The 24,651-nt window shown below is 39.3% G+C and overlaps 1 protein-coding gene across 1 annotated transcript in view; it reads left to right on the forward strand.

The window, feature by feature from the left end:
- Nucleotides 1–24,651, forward strand: part of LOC124551252 (serine protease 1-like) — a 164,039-nt gene that overhangs the window by 116,948 nt on the left and 22,440 nt on the right. Inside the window, exons 3-4 of the mRNA XM_047126249.1 lie at nt 3,770–3,868; nt 15,582–15,718. Of these exons, the coding sequence (XP_046982205.1) occupies nt 3,770–3,868; nt 15,582–15,718 (236 nt within the window). The remainder of the gene's footprint in view (nt 1–3,769; nt 3,869–15,581; nt 15,719–24,651) is intronic.

Consider the following 24,651-nt stretch of genomic DNA (forward strand, 5'->3'; position numbering starts at 1 on the left):
AGATTGATCTAATGATCTAGTACCTACAAAATCTAACTACGAACGCCTCCCCGCATTTTCACAAAAAAACATTATACAGGAGGTATGTTGGGAAGTCACTCCACACCCACCTTATGTACACGATCTTGCGCCCTCAGCTTTTCACCTTTTTCTGTGCTCTATCGAACAACCGTCAAGGAGCTTCCATTCCGGATGAAAATGCGCTCCGAATATGGCTCGAAGATTTCTTCATCTCAAAACCACGTGATATCACAGTCGTGAAATTGAAAAGTCGCCCCAGCGTCGGCAGACTGTTGTAAATAGTGAAGGAGAATGTATTCTCATGTGTTATCTGTTATGTTTGTTAAATTTATGGAAAAATGCTACGAACTTCTGCAGGAACCTAATAATTATACCACATCATTTTATGCTGTTTCCCGCCAACGTCATGCAGCCTCCCCTCCTACTTCACATTAATTTGATTTGTAGCAATTTAGTGCCAATCGAAACGAAACACATGGGCTGGCAACAAAAGAACATAACTGATGTCTAAACCCTAACCAACAACCAACAATAAACAAAGTGCCTTTATCGGGCAGAAGAAGACTAAGAGTGGTGTGTGGCTCTGTTGAACAGCCGACCTACATGTTGGCTCTGCACCTTCAAAGTCCAGAAGCACATCCGCGATCAGCATCCTTCAGTTTTATGTTTGTACACTAGTTAAATCAGTTGCAAAATGTTACAAATGCTTTTATCCGAATTCACGGAGGTAACGCAACCGTAACTTCTTTCTCTCGCTCACTACTGATGCTCTACAAAACGTTACTCACACATGAATTTACACTGGTTAACAGCTGTAGCTATGCAGTGCTTTGCATCGTAGCTACCTGCCAAGGTCAACTTCAGATCATAACGCCAGAACTCAATAACCTGATGTTCTCCAAGACACAAAAAATAAACTAAATGCACTGACGCAACCAAGTGGTCACTAGCGACGATAAAATCACAACACTGAGGTAATGAACACTGTTGTAATCATAGCGTCACACTTATCAACATAAGTTGGAATAATGGAGTGCGGCCTGGCATTAGCCTTGTACAATATCTGCCATTGTCTAAGTCTGTGAATGTTCTCGCGAATCGAAGTGTAGTCTGTAAACGCCACTTCCTATGGCTTTACTAGATTAGGCGTTGTTGACTCCATAAGAGCAAAAACAAAACTTGTTATTGCAGATATGTAGCTCTCACCCTCCCTGCAAGTCAGGTCTCTCCCAACACTAGCTGCTGTCTCCACTAATAATAGCGCATCTGTCCCACAACTGGCTGGGCATCAGTGACTTCACACCATCTACTTTGAGAATTTTCAAAGCTTTTAGTATTCTAACTGCTGATTTGGCGACACTGTCTACTACCATCTAACCACACTGACGGAAAAAAATCGCAGCATCAAAACGTTGTTAATATATAGTAATGACATTTTGAGGAATACATTTGTTTAGGTAACACATTTCAGTGTGTAACATTGCAAGATCACAGGTTAATTTAAGGGCGAGATAAGCAATTGCAAATGTGAAGTGCTGGAACATGAGTAATCCGTGTAACCACCAGAATGTTGAATCCAAGCATGCAAAAGTGCACGCGTTGTATTTTATAGGTGTTGGGTGTTAGTTTGTGTGATGGAGTTCCATGCCTGTTGCATTTGGTCAGTCAGTGTAGGGACAATTAATGCTGTTTGTGGATGACGGAGTTGTTGTCCAATGGCCCATGGCCCGTATGTGGTCCATTGGAGACACATCTGGTGATCGAGCAGGCCAAGATAACATGTTGACACTCTGTAGAGCATGTCAGGCTACAACAGCGGTATGTGGACGAGCGTTATCATGTTGAAAAACACCCACTGGGATGCTCTTCATTAATGGCAGAGCAACAGGTCGAACCTCCAGACTGATGTGCAATTTTGCAGTCAGGGAGCGTGGGATAGTCACGAGAAAGCTTCTACTCTTTTGAGAAATCGCACCCTAGACCATAAATCGATGTGCTAACCTATTTGTAACACTTTGTTGTGTCACTGTGGTGCCACTGCTGCTCAAGTTGTTGCTGTAGATACAACACAATGCGCCAAAGCAACACGCCGAAGACCATGGTCTTCCCTCTCAGTAGTGCCAAAGGGCAGTCCACAGCCTGGTCTTCTTGTGACTGTACATCTTTGTGACCATCGCTGGCAGCAATTATGTACAGTGGCTGCATTCCTGCCAAATTTTTCTGCACTGCCGCGGGTGGAATATTCAGCATCTCATAGCTGTGTTACATGACGTTGTTCAAACTGAATGAGGTGCTGATAATGGCGTCTTTGTTGCTTTAAACGCATTCTTGACTAACATCAGTTACAGTGTGTATTTAAAGCAAACCTGATTTTCATCTTCATAGCAGAGCTACTAGCGCCACTCTTATGCGACTGGTGCGAAATTTGGATAGACATCATCTCTCAGATCTAGGAACACGCCTACCAACTTTCACTTGTGTCACACATCTCTTTCTTGGTGATGTGCTTATATTTCATCAATGCGTGACTTTAGTGTGCATTATTCTTCCTCTTTACTTCTGGTCTCCCTTGCCACAGGGTCAGCCCAAATGTGTGTCTGCCCCTGCAAAGTGTGCAGTACGTTTAGCTAGGCCACAGTATACCTCCGCTAGCCTTCGAAACTTCTCGTAAAGTGAGTCCCCATCACGCCAACGTGCGTTTTTGTGGGCACCACTGTCCTTCTCCACGACAATTGGAACCCACAGTCGCCACTAGATTTCGTAAATACAGATCATCAAACTAAATTAACTCTCTAATATCTCGTAATTCTTCCCTCAGATCACCATGTGGTTTTCACCAAATTCACTCTAATGCAATTTCACATACATCTACATATGAATCCACTTGGCTATTTGGTTCATTATTTTACTTTACTAATTTATTAACAATGAGTGCAACAAGTGTCCACAGTGGAATGACGTAACATTGCCACGTCTCAAACCATATTCTTAAACTACTTTTAAAATTTGTTTCCTTTTAGACAATTATATTCATAAAGACTCAGAGAATATCATTACCTTCAGATCTGAAAAATGCATTGTCGCTTCGATTAAGCGAGTAAAGTTTTTCAGCACTCCACGTGAGTCCTTCAAGTAGGCTTCCAGTAGTACTTATCGTCTCTGGGTCAGCAGCTGCACTATTCCGCCAAATATTCAGGCTGTTTCCTGCTTTTTGACTCAGTATTCAAAGAAGTCACCTTGGCTTGCATATTGAAAATAAGAAGAAAACTTTTAGAATCTTACTTCATGTGCTGAGATACATTCGCATTAATCTCCACTCGCTTATTACTGAAACGATAAAGAATAAGATGAAGTGGGAGATCTAAAGGTGAATGACCACTATGATTGTAAAGTAAAAGTATTACCTGATTGATGTGAACAGAGAGCTGCAGTACATTCCAGGATTCACACTTAATAATAATGGGTGTTGTGTTGTGTTGTCCTCATCATCATCATTTCATCCCCATCGACGCGAAAGTCGCTGAAGTGGCGTCAAAACAAAAGACTTGCACCCGGCGAACGGTCTGCCCGACGGGAGGCCCTGGTCACACGACATTTACATTACTGGTTAGGGCGTCTTGTCAAAGTAAAATGCAAATTACACAGTTGTACTATACCACTCAATGTCCTTAATTACACGCTGCAATGCAGATTTAGAGAAATGAAATTAACATACTGTGATTATGATTTGTAACGCTTTCTCCCCAAGAGTTCATCAACGTGGTGGCGTTACCTTCTCCTCGGGACATCAACAAAACCTTCGTGGGATCAACTGCTCAGATCAGCGGCTGGGGGCGGACAGCTGACGGTAAGTGTACCGGCTGACTTCACATTGAGACACCTGTCTAAATACGGCAGAGAATTAATTCTGGTTCTGTCGTTCGGAAGCTTTTGTGTTCTCTCTACGAGTGAGTTTTTTCACTGTGTAGATGAACTTGTTGGAAAGACTGACACTGCTGGGCTTTTCTCACTCGCTTGCATGACAAAATATAGCACGAAAACGCCACAAATTCAGTAATCGCCACCTTTATGTTAATGAAAACATTCGCATTTCGATCAGTAACGTTACACAGTGTTGAATGCACTAACGTTCACTGTCAGTTTACATGAGTGTATGTCATAAACAAAAACATCTCCCCTACAACACATCCCATCATATTTGACTCGTCATCTCCCTGAAAATATTGAAAGAAAAATGTCTACGACACACATCTGATTCCTCCGATAGTTTGACAATTATCTATACTTCCATCCGAAGCGTTGCTATTTCGGCTTATCATTCTACGAACCATTATTTTGGCCTCAAATCAGAGTGAAACACAATTTCACAGAGGACTGCTTTAAAAGTGGCAGATTTATTATTTTAGGATCACCGTTTACAGAAATACAACTGAGCCGAGTTCGGTGGACGAAAGCAATGGTGATCACCAGTCCAATACTGGTTCCATGGTGAAGCTTGATGGGTAGAGTGGAGGACATGGGAGGAGGTGATGTTAGTGCACTGTAGTAGATGGTTCAAGGGAGGTGGCAGGTGACCATGTGTATCGGCTGTGCAGAGAGAGAGAGAGGAATGGGTACAATCGATACTCAGGTACTTCTGCAGACGAATGGAAGATACAGGTTTGTGCATGGTTTACGGCAAAGAAGTAGAGGCGGCGTGTGAGAAAGGAAGCTATAAGCAGATGAAATTATTTCAAATTGCATGCCATTACACTTTTAACAGCTTTTTTAGGAACAAAGCAGACAAAGATGGCGTAACAATGTTTGTTCAGTTGTAGAGAAAGAAGATGGACAAGGTTGAGAAGTTTATCATTTGGGACGATTTTCATATGCAATGTCCAGCGTGTGTTGGGAGAGTAAGGTGCTTTCGTTTGTGTTTGTGGAAGCGCAGGACTAGGATCATTTTAAGTACCTCTGTAAAGACGGAAGTGTGGCTAATAGGTCAGTTGCAAGACGTTTCATTCAGATTTATTTTTTTTCTAAATTTAAGGAACAGGAGTATCTTGCAAGCCTTTCTTCGCTATTGGTGGAAATTATAGGATAGTGTTGTACAGAGTGACTATGACTTGTGAGAAGGAGTAGGTAGTTTTTTGATGTGAGTGCATATAAAACTCTTAATAAGATCCTGGGGCGCCTTTTCTGGAGAGAGTCACTTCAATTTCTTGTGCTGTAATTGGCATGTTTAATTCGGTTTGTAACACTGTGTGAAAGTATAGAAAATCGGATATACGGTATAGGATGGAACTATTGCTACACTAGCAGACATGGGGGCCATGCAGTGCTTGATGATCTGTTCACTGGTGACAGTAAGAATATCTTAAACTGATGAGCCAAATCAACTCAGATGTTTTATAATGGTTTATTGTTATGGAAGAAAGGATAATGTGATGGAGGAATTGTAACAGTGACAGTGGAAGACTTTCCAATAATTTGTTGAGTGTTTGGGTATTCTATTTTCAGTTTTGCACATGTCTGTCATCACCAGTCCCTATCCTTTTTTGCCTGAAGGAGTGTGAAGGTGCACCAGTCTTGACTGTGGAGAGAGGATTAGTTCAGTTGATGGTACTATCTGACAATGAGTATAACCCATGTATATTGATATAGGTCTATGAGATAATGGGCACAGTTATGGATTAGTCATATTGCTTCTACAATATGCGTTCTGCTGTGGTTTCCGATTTGGGTATAGGTGGAGTTGGTACAGGCGTAGTCTTCCATGAATTTGATAGAGGGTAATGTGATATAGGTTGTGTCTGTTCAGTGTGGGGTTGAGAGAAAGATATACATCTACACCATATGGTGCTTGCCAGACAGTACCCTGTACTAGTCGCGTGCTATTCTGTCCCACTCCTAACAGAGCAAGGAGAAAACGACTGTCTATATGCTTATGCAAATACAAATTGGTATAATATTGAACATAATTTTAATTTTCTTCATATGAAATGCAACTAGTTTTTCTTAACATACACTAGTATATTCATAAAGAGGTTTTGAAATATTTATTAACCATGTAGTGATTCATACATTAACTAGTAGAAATCTGTTTGAAAATCGTTAGTTGCTAATTTATCTATTCAAACCAATATATTTCTACAACCAATCATATTGTGCAAATGATAAGATTCTATGAATTTTCTTAAATTTTAATCTGAACTTTAACACTGTTTAAGATTTCTGTTATGTAAAACATATTTTTCTTTGTTATTTAAATTTGTTAATCATATATTTCCTCCTTCTGGGGTTAAAGGTAAACCTTTAAGAAAATCATGCAATTCTTTTGGATTTTCCAAATCCACTTCTAAAATATAACTATATTTATAATCAACTGGTTTCAGAATCAAAACAAATGGCTATCCCCAGCTGAAATTTTTAAATTGTAAAAATTGAGACATTGCTCAACGATAAAATTATTTGCATCTAAATATGCAATATAGTTTGACTGTTTTTGGCTCAAATTTACATATACTTGTTTTTTTGATTTTGCATATATTTTAATACTTTGAGAACTTCCATCTCGAATTCCTTTTTCAAGAAGTAAAATCATAGCATAATCATGTAATAAATCTAATTTAATTTTTGTCATTTTTAACATTGAATGTAAACTAGGTGCAGTAAAATACCTAGATTGATCATAATCATTAGATTAAATACATGTATCTCTAAAATTTTCGAAATGATCTACTACTATTGGAACATAGGATTTATTATAAAATTTTCTATACTATACCTAAATTTTTAACATGAAATTTTTCCATACTTTTATAACTCTTTTATGATCTTCATCAGGTATATTATCTTTATAAGTTTTGAATAAAAACATCCTTTTTAGGTAATTTATTTTACTGTTATTTTTCTTCAGGATCCATATATTCATAAGTGTAAACTCCTTCTTTAATTATTAAATTTAATTATTTACCTTCGAAATATTTTGCTGTTTCTCCAAATTGTTCTTCTATAAGATTAGAAGATAGTTAATTAATACTTGGAGCCATAAATTTAAATGTATCTAAAAATCTACAAAATTAATTCATCTTTACTAAAAGAAATATATTTTTATTTATGATCTGAGATTGCATCAACATCCTTATTATCAATTCCTAATTTTTCAGTAAACAAATGAACATTGTAATTTGTTAAATTATGATTATAAACTGAAGTATATTTAGGATTTTGATTATTAGATTGCAATCTTGAGGTGCAGCTCCAGGATATTTTCCTGTTAAATAGCAATGATCTTTCACTCTCTATCCACCAAAAGTAAATTCTTTTTCACAAATATGAAAAGCTTTGTGATTTATAAAATTTATTTTACCTTCATTAGTCATTTTCAGTGGGATATTTCGTTCATATATTCTAGCAGTTTCTATAGATTCTTCTTTTACTATTTTAATATATTAACAAATTACCATTATTATTTATTCCATAAGTTATTATTCTTGATTTGAAAGAAGGAACTTTCCTATTAATTCTTTTTGTGATTTGGAGAAAATCTTCATCATCCAGAAAATTAAATTGTTCATTTTTTCTGATAATTTTTTGTTTAATTTCTTAATATTTATCTACTAGTAGTTTATGAAGATAGTTCTTAAGATAATTATTATTCATTCTGATCTCAGAACAACAGAAAACATTGATTAATTGCTGTTTATTAATATCAGAATATTTTTTAAAATTTCGTTTTGCAGACTTTAAAAAGATCCCTTAATGATTTTTTACTTAAATTGATATCATTAATTTTACCTTCAGATTTTTTGTAAGATCAAATAATTTTGTTTTTTCCAAGTTTCGAATAATTTTTAATTTTTTCGTTATACAGATCTGGTGCTGTTATTTGAAAGATTTTCTATTCATTATCCTTATTACAATTATTATTGTGAAGAGGAGTTACAATAAGAACGATAACTTTTGTTTATTAAGTATAGAAGAATAGTTGTCTCCTGTTAATTTCTTTATTCATTTCTTTCTTATTAAAATAATCAGTAAATTCCAAGAGATCTTCTCTAGTTACATTTGTGTTGTGTACGTAGTTCTGCGTAGTCAGAGGGTACACAACTTTCCCACTAGAGCGCGCCCCACTAAGCACAACAGCGCAGGCGCAGGGCTCATCCATCTCCGCACTACGAAATGGCGCTGTCTTAGAGATGGACCAAATTCTGCTTCTGCTGATCCACGTATTAATATGTAACGCAGCCAATGAGATTGCTGCTAATATAGAACCTTTTCTCCTCGTGGATCACACTCATGCAGTGATACATGAACACGCGAGGTATTATTACGAGTGTACAGACCTCTGATTAGTCAGTCTGCGTTTGTCTGTACCAGTCTGTAGTTAAGTTTCAGTCTGCACCTAATAAGATTACCATATTCCTGTACATAGCCATAGATAAATGAATAGACACTTTGTCAAGTATCAGAGATATGTGAGAATATGATTAACGTACCAAGACCAAAGGAAATTCAGATTGTCAATTGTAAATAGCATCCAGAACCAAGTTAAGCTATTTTTATGAGTGTTATTATTTTAATAAATGTGTATGAAAATTAATCAAGTTCTGTTTAAAGTTGGTCACCGTCAATCTGCTACACTAAGCGTGCAAGTGGCATTTCTATCATCTGACATAACGGCAGAAGATAAACATGCCACGATAAGACCACGGGACATATTGCTGACACTCGCCTACTTCATTAGAGTGACAAGTCAAATAATCTGATGGTGTGTGTATCGAAGGTCTTACAGTATGCACACCACAATTTGCATAACCATTTAGTTTACATTAATTTTCTAAATCCTTATAATTCAATCCATACATTCCTTAACTATGATTTTCTAAGTTTTTAAATAACTCAACTGTGTTGTCCATTTTGTTTTAGTTTTGATTAATATGTACCTTTGAGATTTTAAGTTTGATGGTTCTTATTTATAAACAAGAAAATTTATTAATTTAAAATTTGTAAATGAGAGCATGAGAATATGGTTTTTCAATATAAGCAAATGAGTTTTGATACTTCTTGTTTATAAAGAATAAAATTTATTACATTTGATAATTTTTAAATGTGAAAATGAGAATTTGGTTTTTTTCAATATAGGCAGATGATATTTTCTGGTTCATATTTATAAAGAATAAAATTTATTAAATTTGAATATGTTTAAATGGGAATTTGGCTTTATCAGCATTGTTAATTGAGATTTTTTGGTTGGAAAATACAGCAAAGTTAGTTTCTTGGTGTAACCTGAAATTTTTCCTCATAATCCTCATTGGTCCAGAATCGGCATGAATGTACCACTGACAGTCCCACTCTCTCGTTACATAAGGGCTACCTGGTATTGATTTAACATTGGTTGTTGCTTCTAATTTCCAAATCATGCTCATGTCACGTACAATCGAACTGGGCAGCTTTATAGAGGTTCACCTGTCTCTGATGGATCTGTTACTCAGGTAACATCGAATGACCAGTCCATGTTTAAAGACGACGAGCACACCTGACCAACTCTCTCTGCTGCTACTGCTGTCTACTGACAATGCAATATTCCCTGCTGACTTCTATACTAACGAGTCTGTCTCATGGCAGTTAGTGGTCAATTCCACACTCCTTATGGTGTACAGATACCTTTGATCAGAAAGTGTAGATGATGAGGGCTGTAGAGGATAAGACTGGCACACATTGTAGGCAGTGAAAACGACAATGGTAGAAATAACTGATGTGCATAAATATCTATGAAACTTGAAGATATTTCTGGCAAAATCCGTAGCTATTGGTGAGGGTTTCAAGACTGAAATGTTCTGTTTTGTCCTTCGACCCTCGATCCTATTACAATATTCTTTTCCCAAGTCTGCAACGCTCTTGTAACCCTTGTTCCCATAAGCACCTCCTCATCTTCCTGTTTGGTATTTGTGCTCTTACTACCCACCACCACTGTGACTTTGTACGTTCCCTACTACTGATGGTGTGTTTATTCAACCCTCCTAAATTTTCAGTTTTAAAATGTAAAGTTTGCATGCTAATGCATCTGGATCTAAATGCAGCAGGTTGTCTTACATTCTTCCTGGCACACAGAGAGCCACTGTTAATCATTATTTCGCGATATAGTTCCAATGGTGAGAATCTGCTGGGAAAATTTGTACTGTCATAATGTGCATCGCGACTCAGTTAGATTTCTTTGGCGTTAAAATGTAACAACTGTATTTTTCTCCTGATAATGCCTTAATTTGTAGTAATTGTACTTTGTTTCGCTATAGTTATGCGCCAAATGCAATAATACTGCCATTGTCGTAACTATGAACCTGCATTCATCATCAGCTGCTGTCTTTCAATAGAGTGTTCAGAGTAAAGACTTGAAATGTATTTCTACATATATTTTCTTGTCGACTGGAGTCTACTCAAGAATAAACGTTTACAACAGTAGTGAAAAATATGTGTACCAACGTTACACTGTATTGAGGACTTAAAACAGCAGTCCTTGTCTCTGACAAGCTAGGCCAGTTGTTAGGATGGGGGTGAACCCTCCAACTATATTTTGGTGGAAACAGTGGCCACGATTCTTCTCAGCACTTGTAACTGAGTGACCAGCAATACCTCAGGTGATGTCAAACTTCTCTGGTTTTAGCTTGATTCTCTGAGAGTAGGCTGCAGCCAGCGAATGGCTAAGGTTCATGCAGCAGCGTTAGCTGCGTCAACCCTTGACGTAAGAAGCTTGGCTATCCTATGTACTGCTTATTTTCGTTATAGGATTAATCCGTTACACAGTTCATGTTCAGACAAAGAATAAGTACAATAATTTTGTATGAAAGTTCTCAGTTACACTCTTACTTGTTCTTACCACACAACCTTTTCCCATCAACGTTTCAACAAATGACATGTTACTTATACACTGATGTGATAAAAGACATGAGATACCTCTTAATACCACGTCGGAACTCCTTCCACCCCCCAGCACAATGCAACAACTCAACGTGGGATGTACTCCGCAAGCCGTTGGAAATCCCCTGCAGAATTATTGAACTTTGCTGCCTCTACAACCGTTCATAACTGCGAATGTGTTACAAAGATGGATTTTGTGCACAAACTGACATCTCGGTTATATCCCATAAATGTTCGATGGATCTCATGACGGTTGATTTGGGTGGCTAAATCATTCACTCAAATTGTCCAGAATGATCTTCAAACCAATCGCTGACAATTGTGAGCCAGTGACATGGCACATTATTGTATGGGCATATACAAGTCCATGAATGGCTGCAAATGGTCTTCAGATAGTCCAACATAACCATTTCCGGTCAATGATCCGTTCAGTTGGACCAGACGACCCAGTCTATTCCATGTAAACACAGCCTACATCATTATGGAGCCATCAGCAGCTTGCACAATGCCTTGTGGCCAACTTAGGTCCATAGCTTCGTGGGGTTTGCACCACACTCGAACCCTACCATCAGCTCTTATCAACTTATATCAGGACCAATCCGACCAGACCACGGATTTCCAATCGTCTTGGGGCCCAATCAATATGATCACGAGTCCAGTAGAGGTGCTGCAGGCGATGTCGTACTGTTAGCAAAGGCCCCTTTCGTCGGTCGTCTGATGCCATAGCCCATAAATGCCAAATTTCGCCTTACTGTCCTAATGACTACGTTCGTCGAACGTCCCACATTGATTTCTGCGGTTATTTGAAGCAATGTTGCTTGTCTCTTAGCACTGACAACTCTACGCAAACGCTGCTCCTTTCGGTCGTTAAGTGCAGGCCGTTGTCCACTACATTGTCCATGGTGAGAGTTAGTGCCAGAAATTTGGTATTCTCTACATACTCTTGACACTATGGATTTCGGAATATTCTATTCTCTAACGACTTCCAAAATGGAATGCCCCACGTGTCTAGCTCTAACTACCATTCCGCATTCAAAATCTGCTAATTCCTGTCATGTGGCCATAATTACATCAGAAACCTTTTCACATGAATGACGTGAGTACACTTGACACCTTCACCAATGTGCTGCCTTTTTATTCCCTTTGAAGACGATACTACCGACATATTTATACTTGTATGTCGCTCTCCCATGACTTTTGTCACTGCCATATCAGCCTGAGTGAAGCTTCCAATAAATTTCTGGGTCTTATGTATAAAATATTCGAATATGTCGTTCTTGGTACATAATAATCAAAGTAATCAAAATTTGGTAAAAGTTTATACACAATAATCACAGAAATGTGAAAGGGACTTTCGTCGCTTTATCACATTTTTCTTACAGTTTCCTTTCCCTCACCCCATCTCTGTCAGCTTCCTCTTTCCATTCCATAGCCTTCCATACAACTTCAGCTTCCTTCAGGCTTCTGACGTTTGCTTAGAACTTCTTGGCAGCATGAGCTCTTAATGTTCAAACAGCTGTTTCGGTCTTTTCCAAAGTTTTCTTTAATTTTTATACGTTATGTTTACATTGCCTATAGCCATTCATTATTATAAACTTTCGCATTTCCCCTGCGGATATTCCTGTTATGCCATCCTGCACTTTGTATGCAGGATATGATATCAAATCAAGTACTGCTGTTGCTGGTAAAGAGGAGTATGCGAAAAACTCAGACTGTTAGGCTTCTTTTCAAAAAATATGAATTGAGCTGTGTTTTTGTAATGCAGTATAAGTAATTCTCAATTTCTGAAACAAACAGCTACAATTTCCACACTTTGTGTCACTATGTCGTGCATTTTTCCTCACTGTTCTTGGTGAAATGTTATTATTTAAATCATCTCAATGGATGAAAGTGAGGTCGAAATTCACAATGATGCTAACACTGGTACATTTCATTACGAGTTTAAATGTTTCTCTAAAAATTGTAAGAGAAACATAGGTACACCTTCAACAGTAAAAAAAATTCGAAATAAATTAGGTTATAAATATTTTTATTTCCCACAGACTTGCTGCTTGTAAATCTCATATAAAGACATTAAATAATTTTAACCGATAATGCTAATGTAACAGCATTTTATTCAGCTGTACTTACGGCTATGAGCTCGTTTCAACACTAAGATCATTGTCAAATTATCTGAAAAATACGTAAGATGTTGGTACAAAAGTAATTTTTGTACATTTTCATTAGTTACAAATTACATTATAATATTTACATTACAATTTGGAAGTGTTTACGTTCTTAGCACATCGTTATCGCTGGTACTGTCGAAATTTATTATATGGAAATATGTTGATGGAGTTTTATTAATCTACAGTTCTTGAACGCTATTTTTGAAATGTTTGATGCTTTTTTAAATTTGACAGCTTCTACCAACAGCATAATAACAATATATAATGGTCACATCTCTGATTTATTAATCTAGGATTTGTGTGATGTTATCATCTTAGTATTGTTTACTCATGGAATTATCTATACCTATGTAGTGTGGTTACATACATGAAGGTAAAAAGAGAAGGGAGGTGGAACTACAGACTTATGCTGTACATTATTTTGAAGCCAGCATGTGCACCAATTTAAGTAGTGCAAAACATTAGCAGACCATTGTTTACAACTGCTTCTTGTTCACTGCTGGTGTCATGTGTGTGCAATAACTGTTTTAAATACAAAAAATTAGAGAGCTTACATGAATCACAATGTGTCAGGGAAACCAATTTCGAACGTTTTTGTATTCTTGAATGCATATTTTTTCTAGTAATATGGCATCAGAGTGACGTCATAAGAAAGTGTCAGCATGGTGAAGTATGGGGTATGAATGTGGTAAACCTAATGTTTTGGGCTAGTTAAGATGGCGGACATCAGTTTCAATTTAGTCATTTACTGCTCTGTTTTTTTACCTCCATGGTTACATATCTGGTTTATTAATCCATAGGCCTTTGTGATATTATAATCTTTGGATTGATTACTGGTGGTATTGTCTTTCCTAAATTTTTTCCATGATCTTTTCCGATGATTTCAATGAAATTATTGATGTAACTTTTATGTTTTAATTCAGTTTGTTCATTTAAGGTTTTGTTCGGGTATTTTTGTTTGGATATTTCTGCATATGAATGTAAATTTCTATTTCTTCAAGAAAATTTAGTTTCGGGCCCTTTGGTGTTATCCGCATGATTTCTATAGCATGTTCTGTTTGCTTTACATTGTGATTTTCTGTTTTGTTGTGATGAAAGAATGAAGATTGGCTCGTATCGCTATTTATTATGTATTTGTGATATCTTTTGTTGAATTTCCTGCCCATTATGCCTATGTAGAATTTTCTACAATCATTTCAAGTGATTTGTATGTGTGTGAGTTGGTCATCTTGTTTTTACCGATCGGGCTTGTATTTTGATGTTCTGTGCAGTGTGAAATGTAAATCATATTGTGGTTTTCTTCAATATTGCATTAAATTTGTCAATTATGACTCTACATATGTTTGTGATATGTAGAAGAATTTACGCTTTGTGTTTGTTTCTGTTGCCTGTATTACATTATTATGTATTGTGCAGGGTGCTGGCTTCATGTGTTTTGGTCGATTATAGTGGGGTTAAAGATGTTTGTGCATTCTATGTCTCTTTAGAGTTGCCTGTTCTTTTTGTATTGTGGGATTTTGTAATGGAATGCTTATTAATGCGTTTATCATGTTGTGGAAATATGCTTATTTGTGTTGTGGTTCGTTTTTTATAAGATTTGGATTCATGAATGTTGCGTTTTTTTTATTGTTAAGTATAGGGAGTTAATTGTAAAGTAAAAATTACAATTAGTGAAAAAGTACAAAAAATTATCTATCAACTTTTTGTACATTTTGTAGATAGCTTGGAAATAAGTATGGTGTCGATATGAACTCACAGCCATAAAAATTATAAGCGTTATTGATTTAAGTGTTATTGATTAAAATTAATTTCTTTATGAAAGGTTCTAAATAATTCATTGTGAAATTCACAAAGGCTTATATTATCACAAAATACGAATAATATTTACTTATTCTTCAAAAACAATCGACTTCTACATACACGAAGCACTTCACATAGTCTGAATAATCCGCACTAAATAACAAGAGACATCAAGACTTACGAAATACAGCTTACATCTAACCTGCATTTGCTCGTTTTCGTCAACTCCTTTTGGCTCCCTGGTCAGTTTTCGATTAATAACAAATTACAGTGAAGACGAATAACACCTTAATTTCTTAAATTTGTGTAAGTCTCACCAATAACTTGTAAAGACTGATTCGTATATACCTGATAATACAATTTACTAAGTTTCTCTGTGGTATCCATTCATCTCTGAATAGTTTATACGTACATAAACAGGTGATTTATTGGTCATGTGGAAACTGATTCAATCTCTGTCATAATGAAACTGTTTGGAAAAAAGGAGAATGGTAATTAATCTAAGAGCATTCAATAAGATGCAAAATAATTATTGTGATTTTAGCAGTTTATTGCTCAGAGACTCTTACATTATGAACACCTGCACATGATATTGTTTATTAATTTTGTTTCGCTACTGAAGGGAATAGTTGCTGGATATTCATGTTGGTAAAGAAACAGAAAGATGACATGACAAAATTCGTTTGTTTACAGCATCAGCCTGTTCAGAGGTACTTCAATGGGCTCTTGTGACGGTTATTCCCAATTCAATATGCAAGCAGTTCTACAGAAGAGATTTTATTGTTGACAGTATGTTGTGTGCCGGAAACAAGTACTCTGGTGCGTGCTCTGTAAGTAGAAAGCATGGTTCACCTTGACTACTTACTCATTAGTAATTCTTTATTTTGTTGCTTTTTAAACTATGTATCAGTTGTTGACACACAAGTGGTTTTTGCAATGTGAATTTGTAATAAACTGTTGTTAAAAACAGTTTATATCATCAATTCACAGAATGTGCTATTGATAGCTATGTCACATGGTCTGCCTGCATTCGCTTGTAACTTATCAATGTTTTATGTAACCTACACTCATGTAAAAAGTTCCAATACCAACAAATAATCGACATAGATTAATCAAATTTTCGAAATACATTTGTCTAGCTAACACATGTGATTAACATTGCAAGATTACAGGTTAATGTAAGAGCAAGATAAACTATTGCAAGTTTGAAATGCTGCTATGTTAATAGCTGGTGTAACATTCAGAATGTTGAATGTAAGCATGATAACATGCATGCAGGGACAGTTAATGCTTGTTGTGGATTTTGGTACAGCAACATCAGTTTCATCCCACATTGCATTGTTGCCATATTTATTCGAGATGGCGGACAAAATATGGCGGCGATAGATGTGGCAACTTTGCAATGACATCATGATGGGAAGTTCAAATTTTGGCGGGAAAAAGCTCACTTGGGCTATCTAAGACATTCAACCACCACCACTTCGTGGAATTGGCGGGAGAAGGACTCAACCTGTGCTGGGCTGCTGGATAGTATGGGTGTAAGTCTTTATTTCGCATGCAGCATTTATTTAAATAATTTGAGTTGTCACAGGCAGTAGCTCCATCCAGTGTGTTCCCCATGAGGACCAGAGTGCAACTAACCCAGTACACAGTACTGCCACCAGATGTGGTCTCTCCCATGATGCAATCCAAGAAAGTGGTCTGGGGGAAAACTGGCGGGAAAAGGACTCAGTCTGTGTCCAGCTGCTGGAGAGGAGGGAGTGTACTGTATTTATTTTCAGTCGGAAGTTGAAACGATTGATTTAGGGACGGATTTCACGTGTTTTATTTATTACACTGATACAACACAGTCACCCTGTTGTGCTTGGGGTCACAATAAATAGCCTACAGACCTGCAAACTGCTCGTAAATTACCGAAATAATGCAGTACATTGTCAAAATACTGCATATATAATGCTCTCCAAACACGCTCACTAATTGTAAACTATCGAAATAATGCATTGCACAGACTACAAACATGTTCAAAAAACAATGCAGTACGCTGATGCTTAGACATCAGATGTAAAATTGGAAAAATAAATTTGGAAACATTGGAAAATAAAATTGGAAAAATAATGCATGTATAATGCTCTGCAAACACGATCACAACGCTCAAACAGCTGTAATAACGCAGTTCACAAACACTAGTGGCATGTATGCTCACTTTCGGACTACCGTTAAGAAATTTGACCGCTACGTATCAGCGAAATGTTCCCCACAGAGTTCCAAAGTGGAATTATGACCAGATGCATTTGTTATATACACTGATCAACACCCACATGATAATAAAATTTGCTTTATTATGTGTAGCCAGGACACCACTTAATTTTACAACAGATAACCTTCTTTGGAAAATAAAAAGGCTTTTCTCCTGCCCAAAAATTTAGTATCAAAACACGAATATACAACCTTAATAAAAGTGACTTTTATAACTGAACTGATTTTACGTTCCTTGGTAGTGCTCTTTAGATGCTCTCCAACGGATGCCGAGGAGTTAGACGGGCGCCGCTTCCGGGTCGAAGACTGGCGTATTGATGACGGGCACTTGGTCGATCCGGCTGCGGCGATGTTTCCTCCTGGCGGCGGTCCGCGGTGGGCCGAAAGACCCCTGTTTCCTTTCCTGCCGGCTATTTAACCCGGCGGCTCTAGTCTTCCTCCACGGATTCTGTCGTGAGGAATGGCGGCCGTTGGCGATACCCGATTGGCGGATGGTGATGTCATCGTATTACCACCTGCGTCGTAAAAATGGGACGCGCGCGTGCGTATTCCGCGGTTGCTTTCATGTTTGGCGGGAAACGCCTCTAGTGCCGGCTGGCAGAACGCACCGGAACTACGTTGCAGGTGCGGCTTATTCTGCAGCAATAGCCACCCGTTGTATTTGCGTGGCTGTGCGCGCCACGGCAGCATTCTTCCTAGCGGTACTAATGGGACAGCCTGTCCCACATATGAGAGGCTTCTCACTGCGCACGTGTTTGCCTAGCCACCATGGCTGACACATAGCTTTAATAGGTGCGGGTCCAGCGCCGGGCGATATGTTTGCATAGTGGCTCACTCCTGCAGGCGCAGCTAAAAGTTTGTCAGTGTTATACTGATGTCACATGTGTATGTAAATAGTAGCCAAGTCTCCCTCTCGGAAATCGTTAAGTATCGCACATATAGTTAACAGTCACTTTTGTTGTTGTAGCAACTTTCGTGATGTCTCAGCTTGTCTGCATGGGAATTCTTGTCCTATCTGGACCTGATTACGGAAATAGCCCAGAATAACACTGAAAGCATTCTTCCTGATGGTCCTAATGAGGCACCATATCCATCACATGTTACCCTTCCCGGAAATCATAATGTCGTGCCTTCTAAATACGACTCAGAAATGGTGAACGTTCTGACAGCTAGAAGCCTTCATCGTTTATGTGCGTGCTTGTGAAAACACCATTAGTCATAAAAGCACTCTCAGTGTTTGGAAAGAGAACACTGACTAACCACAGACCGGAAAAATCAGGACAATTACGCAAACAGAATTCGAAGAACTGTCCTAGAGAAGATGAAAATGGCTGGAATTTTCGGTGTCCTACAGATGTCACTCTGGAGATGATCTAATGCCACAGTGGCGGATTAGGAATAGCATCCCGCCAGAGATGATGGTCTGCTTCAACTTGTCTTTGAACAGTTGAACAAAGAAGATCATGTTACTCTCATTGCTTTTTGTAGATAGCTTGCCTCCATCTTGTTCGAACCAGGCTGTAGGGGCTCCTATGTCCCAGCACAAACGATGTCTTGTGAATGAATGGAGCGTTCTGATTGGATCTTACTGAATTTACCCGTCAAACTGCTGCTGCTGCTGTTGATGTGGGAGCACTGTCTGCCACTTTCTTCTGGCAAAACTTCTTTCACTGGCAAAACTATTTTTTTACAGATCGCCACATTACACTGACAGTTAAACAGTTAAACCTTGCAAAAATGGTCTACAGATTATGAAATACGAGAAGACACTTCCTCAGTTACACTGATCTGCCACTGACGATGGAAGCTTTGAATATTTCAGCGTGAAACCCATCTCCAGCCTGGCTATATATCACCACATATCGTGCCGATGTAGTAAACATACAATTCGTATCCTATGCCAAACAAAAACATCACTTCTGCATCCTGCACATAGCTAGCGACCACCGGACACTAGTACATACGATCATAGTCCACAAAGTTTCGTTTTTATTTCTATCAGCGGCAGCGCTACGATAGCAATTCTGAGCATGCGCAGCAGCTACTCTGACTCAAGGAGAAGACATGTACGCCATTTTCAGATCGCTGCTGCTGACGTGTGCTTTGTAGTGCTTCTTTATAATGTCAACCGTAATTGAAAATGCCACTGCATGTAAAATCAGATCTGTGATTCGTTTTCTAAATGCAAAGAAAGTTAAACCATAGGAAATTCATCGGCAAATCTGCGAGGTTTACGGACAAAATGCTATGAGTGATTCAATGCTTAAAAGATGGGCCATACTGTTCAGTGAAGGACGTGATCAAGAGCATGATGAAGAACGAAGTGGACGCCCTTCTGTGGTTACTGATGAACTAGTTCACACAATTGAAGAGAAGATTAAGCACAACCGTAAGTTTACACTTAGTGCCCTTGCTATGGAAGTTCATGAAATTGTTACTGAAAACGTGAAATTTCGAAAACTTTGCTCACGTTTGGTACCCAAAATTCTTACTGAGCAACACAAAAAACAACGGATGGGCAGTGCACTTCAGTTTTGACACGCTACAATGAAGAAGGCGATGGTTTTCTTTCTCGGATAGTCACGGAAGATGAAACTTGGGTATCGTACGACACCCCTGAAACGAAACGGCTATCAGTGCCTAAGCGAATCTTGACGCCTCGAAAAGTCATGTGCGCCGTTTTTTGGGACACAAAATGCGTTTTGCTGATTGATTTCTTACCACGAGACCAAACAATCAATGCACATGATTACTGTGAGACTATTAAGAAATTGAGCCACACAATACAGAAGAAGCGCCGAGGATTACTGTCAAAAGGCGTTGTTTGTTTTCCACGATAATGCCCGACCTCACACGGCGAATGTGACCAAACAGCTCTTATGGGAATTTCACTGGGACGCGTTTGATCATCCTCCATACAGCCTGGACCTCGCTCCTAACGACTTTCATCTCTTCTTACACCTACAATCTGTTTTTGGTGGTCAACACCTCAACGATGATGATGAGCTGAAAGAACATGTAACCACATGATTGAATACACAGGTGGCAACCTTCTATGAACAAGGCATACAACAACATGTGCCCCACTATAAAAGGTGTCTACAAAATTTCGGGAACTATGTATAAAAGTAGTTTAACAGTTGTAGATCTTTGTACAATAAATATTTTTTTCTGAATCTGTACACGTTTGTGGCACTTACTTTGTAGACATACCTCATATACCACGAAGACAGATGCAATAAGCACATGGATCGTACAGGGTGTTTCAAAAATGACCGGTATATTTGAAACGGCAATAAAAACTAAACGAGCAGCGATAGAAATACACCGTTTGTTGCAATATGCTTGGGACAACAGTACATTTCCAGGCAGACAAACTTTCGAAATCACAGTAGTTACAATTTTCAACAACAGATGGCGCTGCGGTCTGGGAAACTCTATAGTACGATATTTTCCACATATCCACCATCTGTAGCAATAATATGGCGTAGTCTCTGAATGAAATTACCCGAAACCTTTGACAACGTGTCTGGCGGAATGGCTTTACATGCAGATGAGATGTACTGCTTCAGCTGTTCAATTGTTTCTGGATTCTGGCGGTACACCTGGTCTTTCAAGTGTCCCCACAGAAAGAAGTCACAGGGGTTCATGTCTGGCGAATAGGGAGGCCAATCCACGCCGCCTCCTGTATGTTTCGGATAGCCCAAAGCAATCACACGATCATCGAAATATTCATTCAGGAAATTAAAGACCGGCCGTGCGATGTGGCCGGGCACCATCTTGCATAAACCACGAGGTGTTCGCAGTGTCGTCTAAGGCAGTTTGTACCACCACAAATTCACGAAGAATGTCCAGATAGCGTGATGCAGTAATCGTTTCGGATCTGAAAAATGGGCCAATGATTCCTTTGGAAGAAATGGCGGCCCAGACCAGTACTTTTTGAGGATGCAGGGACGATGGGACTGCAACATGGGGCTTTTCGGTTCCCCATATGCGCCAGTTCTGTTTATTGACGAAGCCGTCCAGGTAAAAATAAGCTTCGTCAGTAAACCAAATGCTGCCCACATGCATATCGCCGACATCAATCCTGTGTACTATATCGTTAGCGAATGGCTCTCGTGCAGCAATGGTAGCGGCGCTGAGGGGTTGCTGCGTTTGAATTTTGTATGGATAGAGGTGTAAACTCTGACGCATGAGACGATACGTGGACGTTGGTGTCATTTGTACCGCAGCTGCAACACGGCGAATGGAAACCCGAGGCCGCTGTTGGATCACCTGCTGCACTAGCTGCGCGTTGCCCTCTGTGGTTGCCGTACGCGGTCGCCCTACCTTTCCAGCAAGTTCATCCGTCACGTTCCCAGTCCGTTGAAATTTTTCAAATAGATCCTTTATTGTATCGCTTTTCGGTCCTTTGGTTATATTAAACCTCCGTTGAAAACTTCGTCTTGTTGCAACAACACTGTGTTCTAGGCGGTGGAATTCCAACACCAGAAAAATCCTCTGTTCTAAGGAATAAACCATGTTGTCTACAGCACACTTGCACGTTGTGAACAGCACACGCTTACAGCAGAAAGACGACGTACAGAATGGCGCACCCACAGACTGCGTTGTCTTCTATATCTTTCACATCACTTGCAGCGCCATCTGTTGTTGAAAATTGTAACTACTGTAATTTCAAAAGTTTGTCCGCCTGAAAATGTACTGTTGTCCCAACCATATTGCAACAAACGGTGTACTTCTATCGCTGCTCGTTTAGTTTTTATTGCCGTTTCAAATATACGGGTCATTTTTGAAACACCCTGTATGTAGTCCTTGTAGCACTGCAAGGTCGGTAGGTCATCCACTGTAGCCAACGGTCAGTAGTCATCTGCCCCCACACACCCTGGCCCAACGCCTCACCAGAGCGGACCGAGGTCACTCTCCAAACTGTTGCATGAAGGGTGGTTGGGTTCCACTTGGCACAATGTTTCTGGTCCCTGCTTGCTAGCTTGGGTTCTACACCCATCTCCAGATTATGGGATTAAAAGAGCATATGTATTTTCACGTGGTTTTCCAGAATATCGTACCATTTACGCAATACTTCTCGATATCAAGCACATAGCAGTATGGTATTATTCCAAAGATATAGACTGGAAATGATTTCTCTATAAACCCAAAACTTCAGCGAGGTGCAGCGTGCTGTAAACCTCTGAGTAACTAGAAACTTATCCCATCTGCGAATATCTTTACGTGAGAACTCGAAAAAAAAAAAGAGGAAACTGGTATTTCTTCTCCCGAATACCGATGTCAGTCGTATAACAGATTCCAAATCATCCTTATAATTTACAAAGTTAACGAACATGCTTCTCATGTCTAGAGAACCAGCAAACGTTCTTCCACCCGTCTTTCACCTGCTAGATGCACACACCACATTCAATGTTCTGTTAACCAAATAAAGGTGGGAAATGTGCGAAAGGAGACGACAAGACAATTTGCATGGCATGTGTAGGATACCGAAAATTCCAGCCATTTTTCTCTTCTGAAGGACAGTTCTTCGAGTTCTGTTTGCATAATTGTTCTGATTTTCCCGTCTGTGCTTAGACAGAGCTCTCGAACAACAAGAATGCTTTTATGATTAACGGTGTTTTCGCAAGCACACACAGACATGATGAAGGTTTCTAGTGGTGAGGACGTTTACCATTTCTGAGATGTTTCTTGAAAACAGGACATTACGATTTCTGGGAGTGGGATGGGGTGGCTCGTAGGGACCATCAGGAAGAATGCATTCGGTGTTATTCTGGAATATTTTCGTAAACAGGACCTGTTAGGACAAGAATTTCAGCCGGCCGAGGTGGCCGGGCGCTTCTACGCGCTACAGTCTGGAACCGCGCGACCGCTACGGTCGCAGGTTCGAATCCTGCCTCGCGCATGGATGTGTGTAATGTCCTTAGGTTAGTTAGGTTTAAGTGGTTCTAAGTTCTCGGGGACTGATGACCTCAGAAGTTAAGTCCCATAGTGCTCAGAGCCATTTGAACCATTTGACAAGAATTTCCATGCAGACGAGCTGAGACATCACGAGAGGTCCTACAACAACAAAAGCGACCATTAACTATTTCTGTAACACTTTATGATTTCCGAGAGGGAGACTTGGTTCTTATTTACATACACATGTGACGTCAGTATAACACTGACAAACTTATAGCTGCGCCTGCGAGGGTGAGCCGCTATGCAAACACCATGCTCAGCACTGGACCCGCACCTATGAAAGCTATGCAACAGCAGTATTGCCTAGGTAAACACGTGCACAGCCAGAGGTGTCTCGCATGTGGGACAGGCTGTCCTGTTTGGATCGATAGGAAGAATGCATCTAGTTATCATCCCACCTTGGAGCTCTGTAGGGAACAGTTCAGTCATACATCATACTCGAATTTCTTAACGATAGTCCGAAAATGTGTTTGGATGCAATGGGTGTTTGTGCACTGCAAATTTTTCATCTGTTTAAGCGTTGTGAGAGTGTTTGCAGAGTGTTATACACGCATTATTTTCCAAGTTTTACGCATAGTGAACGTGTCTATGCATCAGTGTACTGCTTTATTTTGTGAACATGTTTATAGGTTCTGCAATGCATTATTTCGACAGCTTACAATTAGTGAGCTTGTTTGGAGAGCATTATACATGCATTATTTTGACAATTTACGAGTTGTTTAAGTGTCTGTTGATCAGTGTACTGCATTATGCAGTTTTCAGGTCTGTAGGCTATTTATTGTGACCTCAAGCACAACAGGATGACTTTGTTGTATCAGCATGATAAATAAAATATGTGAAATCCGTCCATAAATAAATTGTTCCAAATTCCACTGAAAATAAATAAAGTATCTCCTTCCTCTCCAGCAGCTAGACACTGAGTCCTTTTCCCCCAGGCCGTCATCTTGGATTATGTCATGGGAGTGACCACAGTGCCCTCTGGTGGCAGTACTGTGTACTGGGTCAGTTGGACTCTGGACCTCATGGTGAACACACTGGATGGAGCTACTGCCTGTGACAACTCAAATTGTTCAAATAAACACTGTATGCAAAAGAAAGACTTACACCCATCCTATCCAGCAGCCCAGCACAGGCTGAGACCTTTCCCCGCCAATGCCCAGAAGAGGTGGTGGTTGAATGCCTTAGGTTAGTGGAGGTAGCCTAAGTGACCATTTTTCCCACTAAAATTTTCCCACCAATTTCATCAGTTAGTGGAGGTAGCCCAAGTAACCTTTTTCCTGCAAATTTGAACTTCCCACCATTTTTTTTCAGGGAGAGGGAGGTGTGAGGGGATGGGGCTAGGTTAGTGGAGGTAGAATAGCCAAAATTTGAACTTCCCGCTATGACGTCCTTGCAACGTTCCCACATCTATCACCGCCATCTTGGATCCGCCATCTTGAATAAATTTAGCAACAATTCAACGTGAGGTGGCACTGCTGTTGCCCTAGTACTGTGGTTCTTGTCTGATGATGTCCCATATGTGCTCGATTGGAGACAGAGCTGG

Source organism: Schistocerca americana, chromosome 9 (genome assembly GCF_021461395.2).
Source record: "Schistocerca americana isolate TAMUIC-IGC-003095 chromosome 9, iqSchAmer2.1, whole genome shotgun sequence".
In the NCBI taxonomy this organism is placed as follows: Eukaryota; Metazoa; Arthropoda; class Insecta; order Orthoptera; family Acrididae; genus Schistocerca; species Schistocerca americana.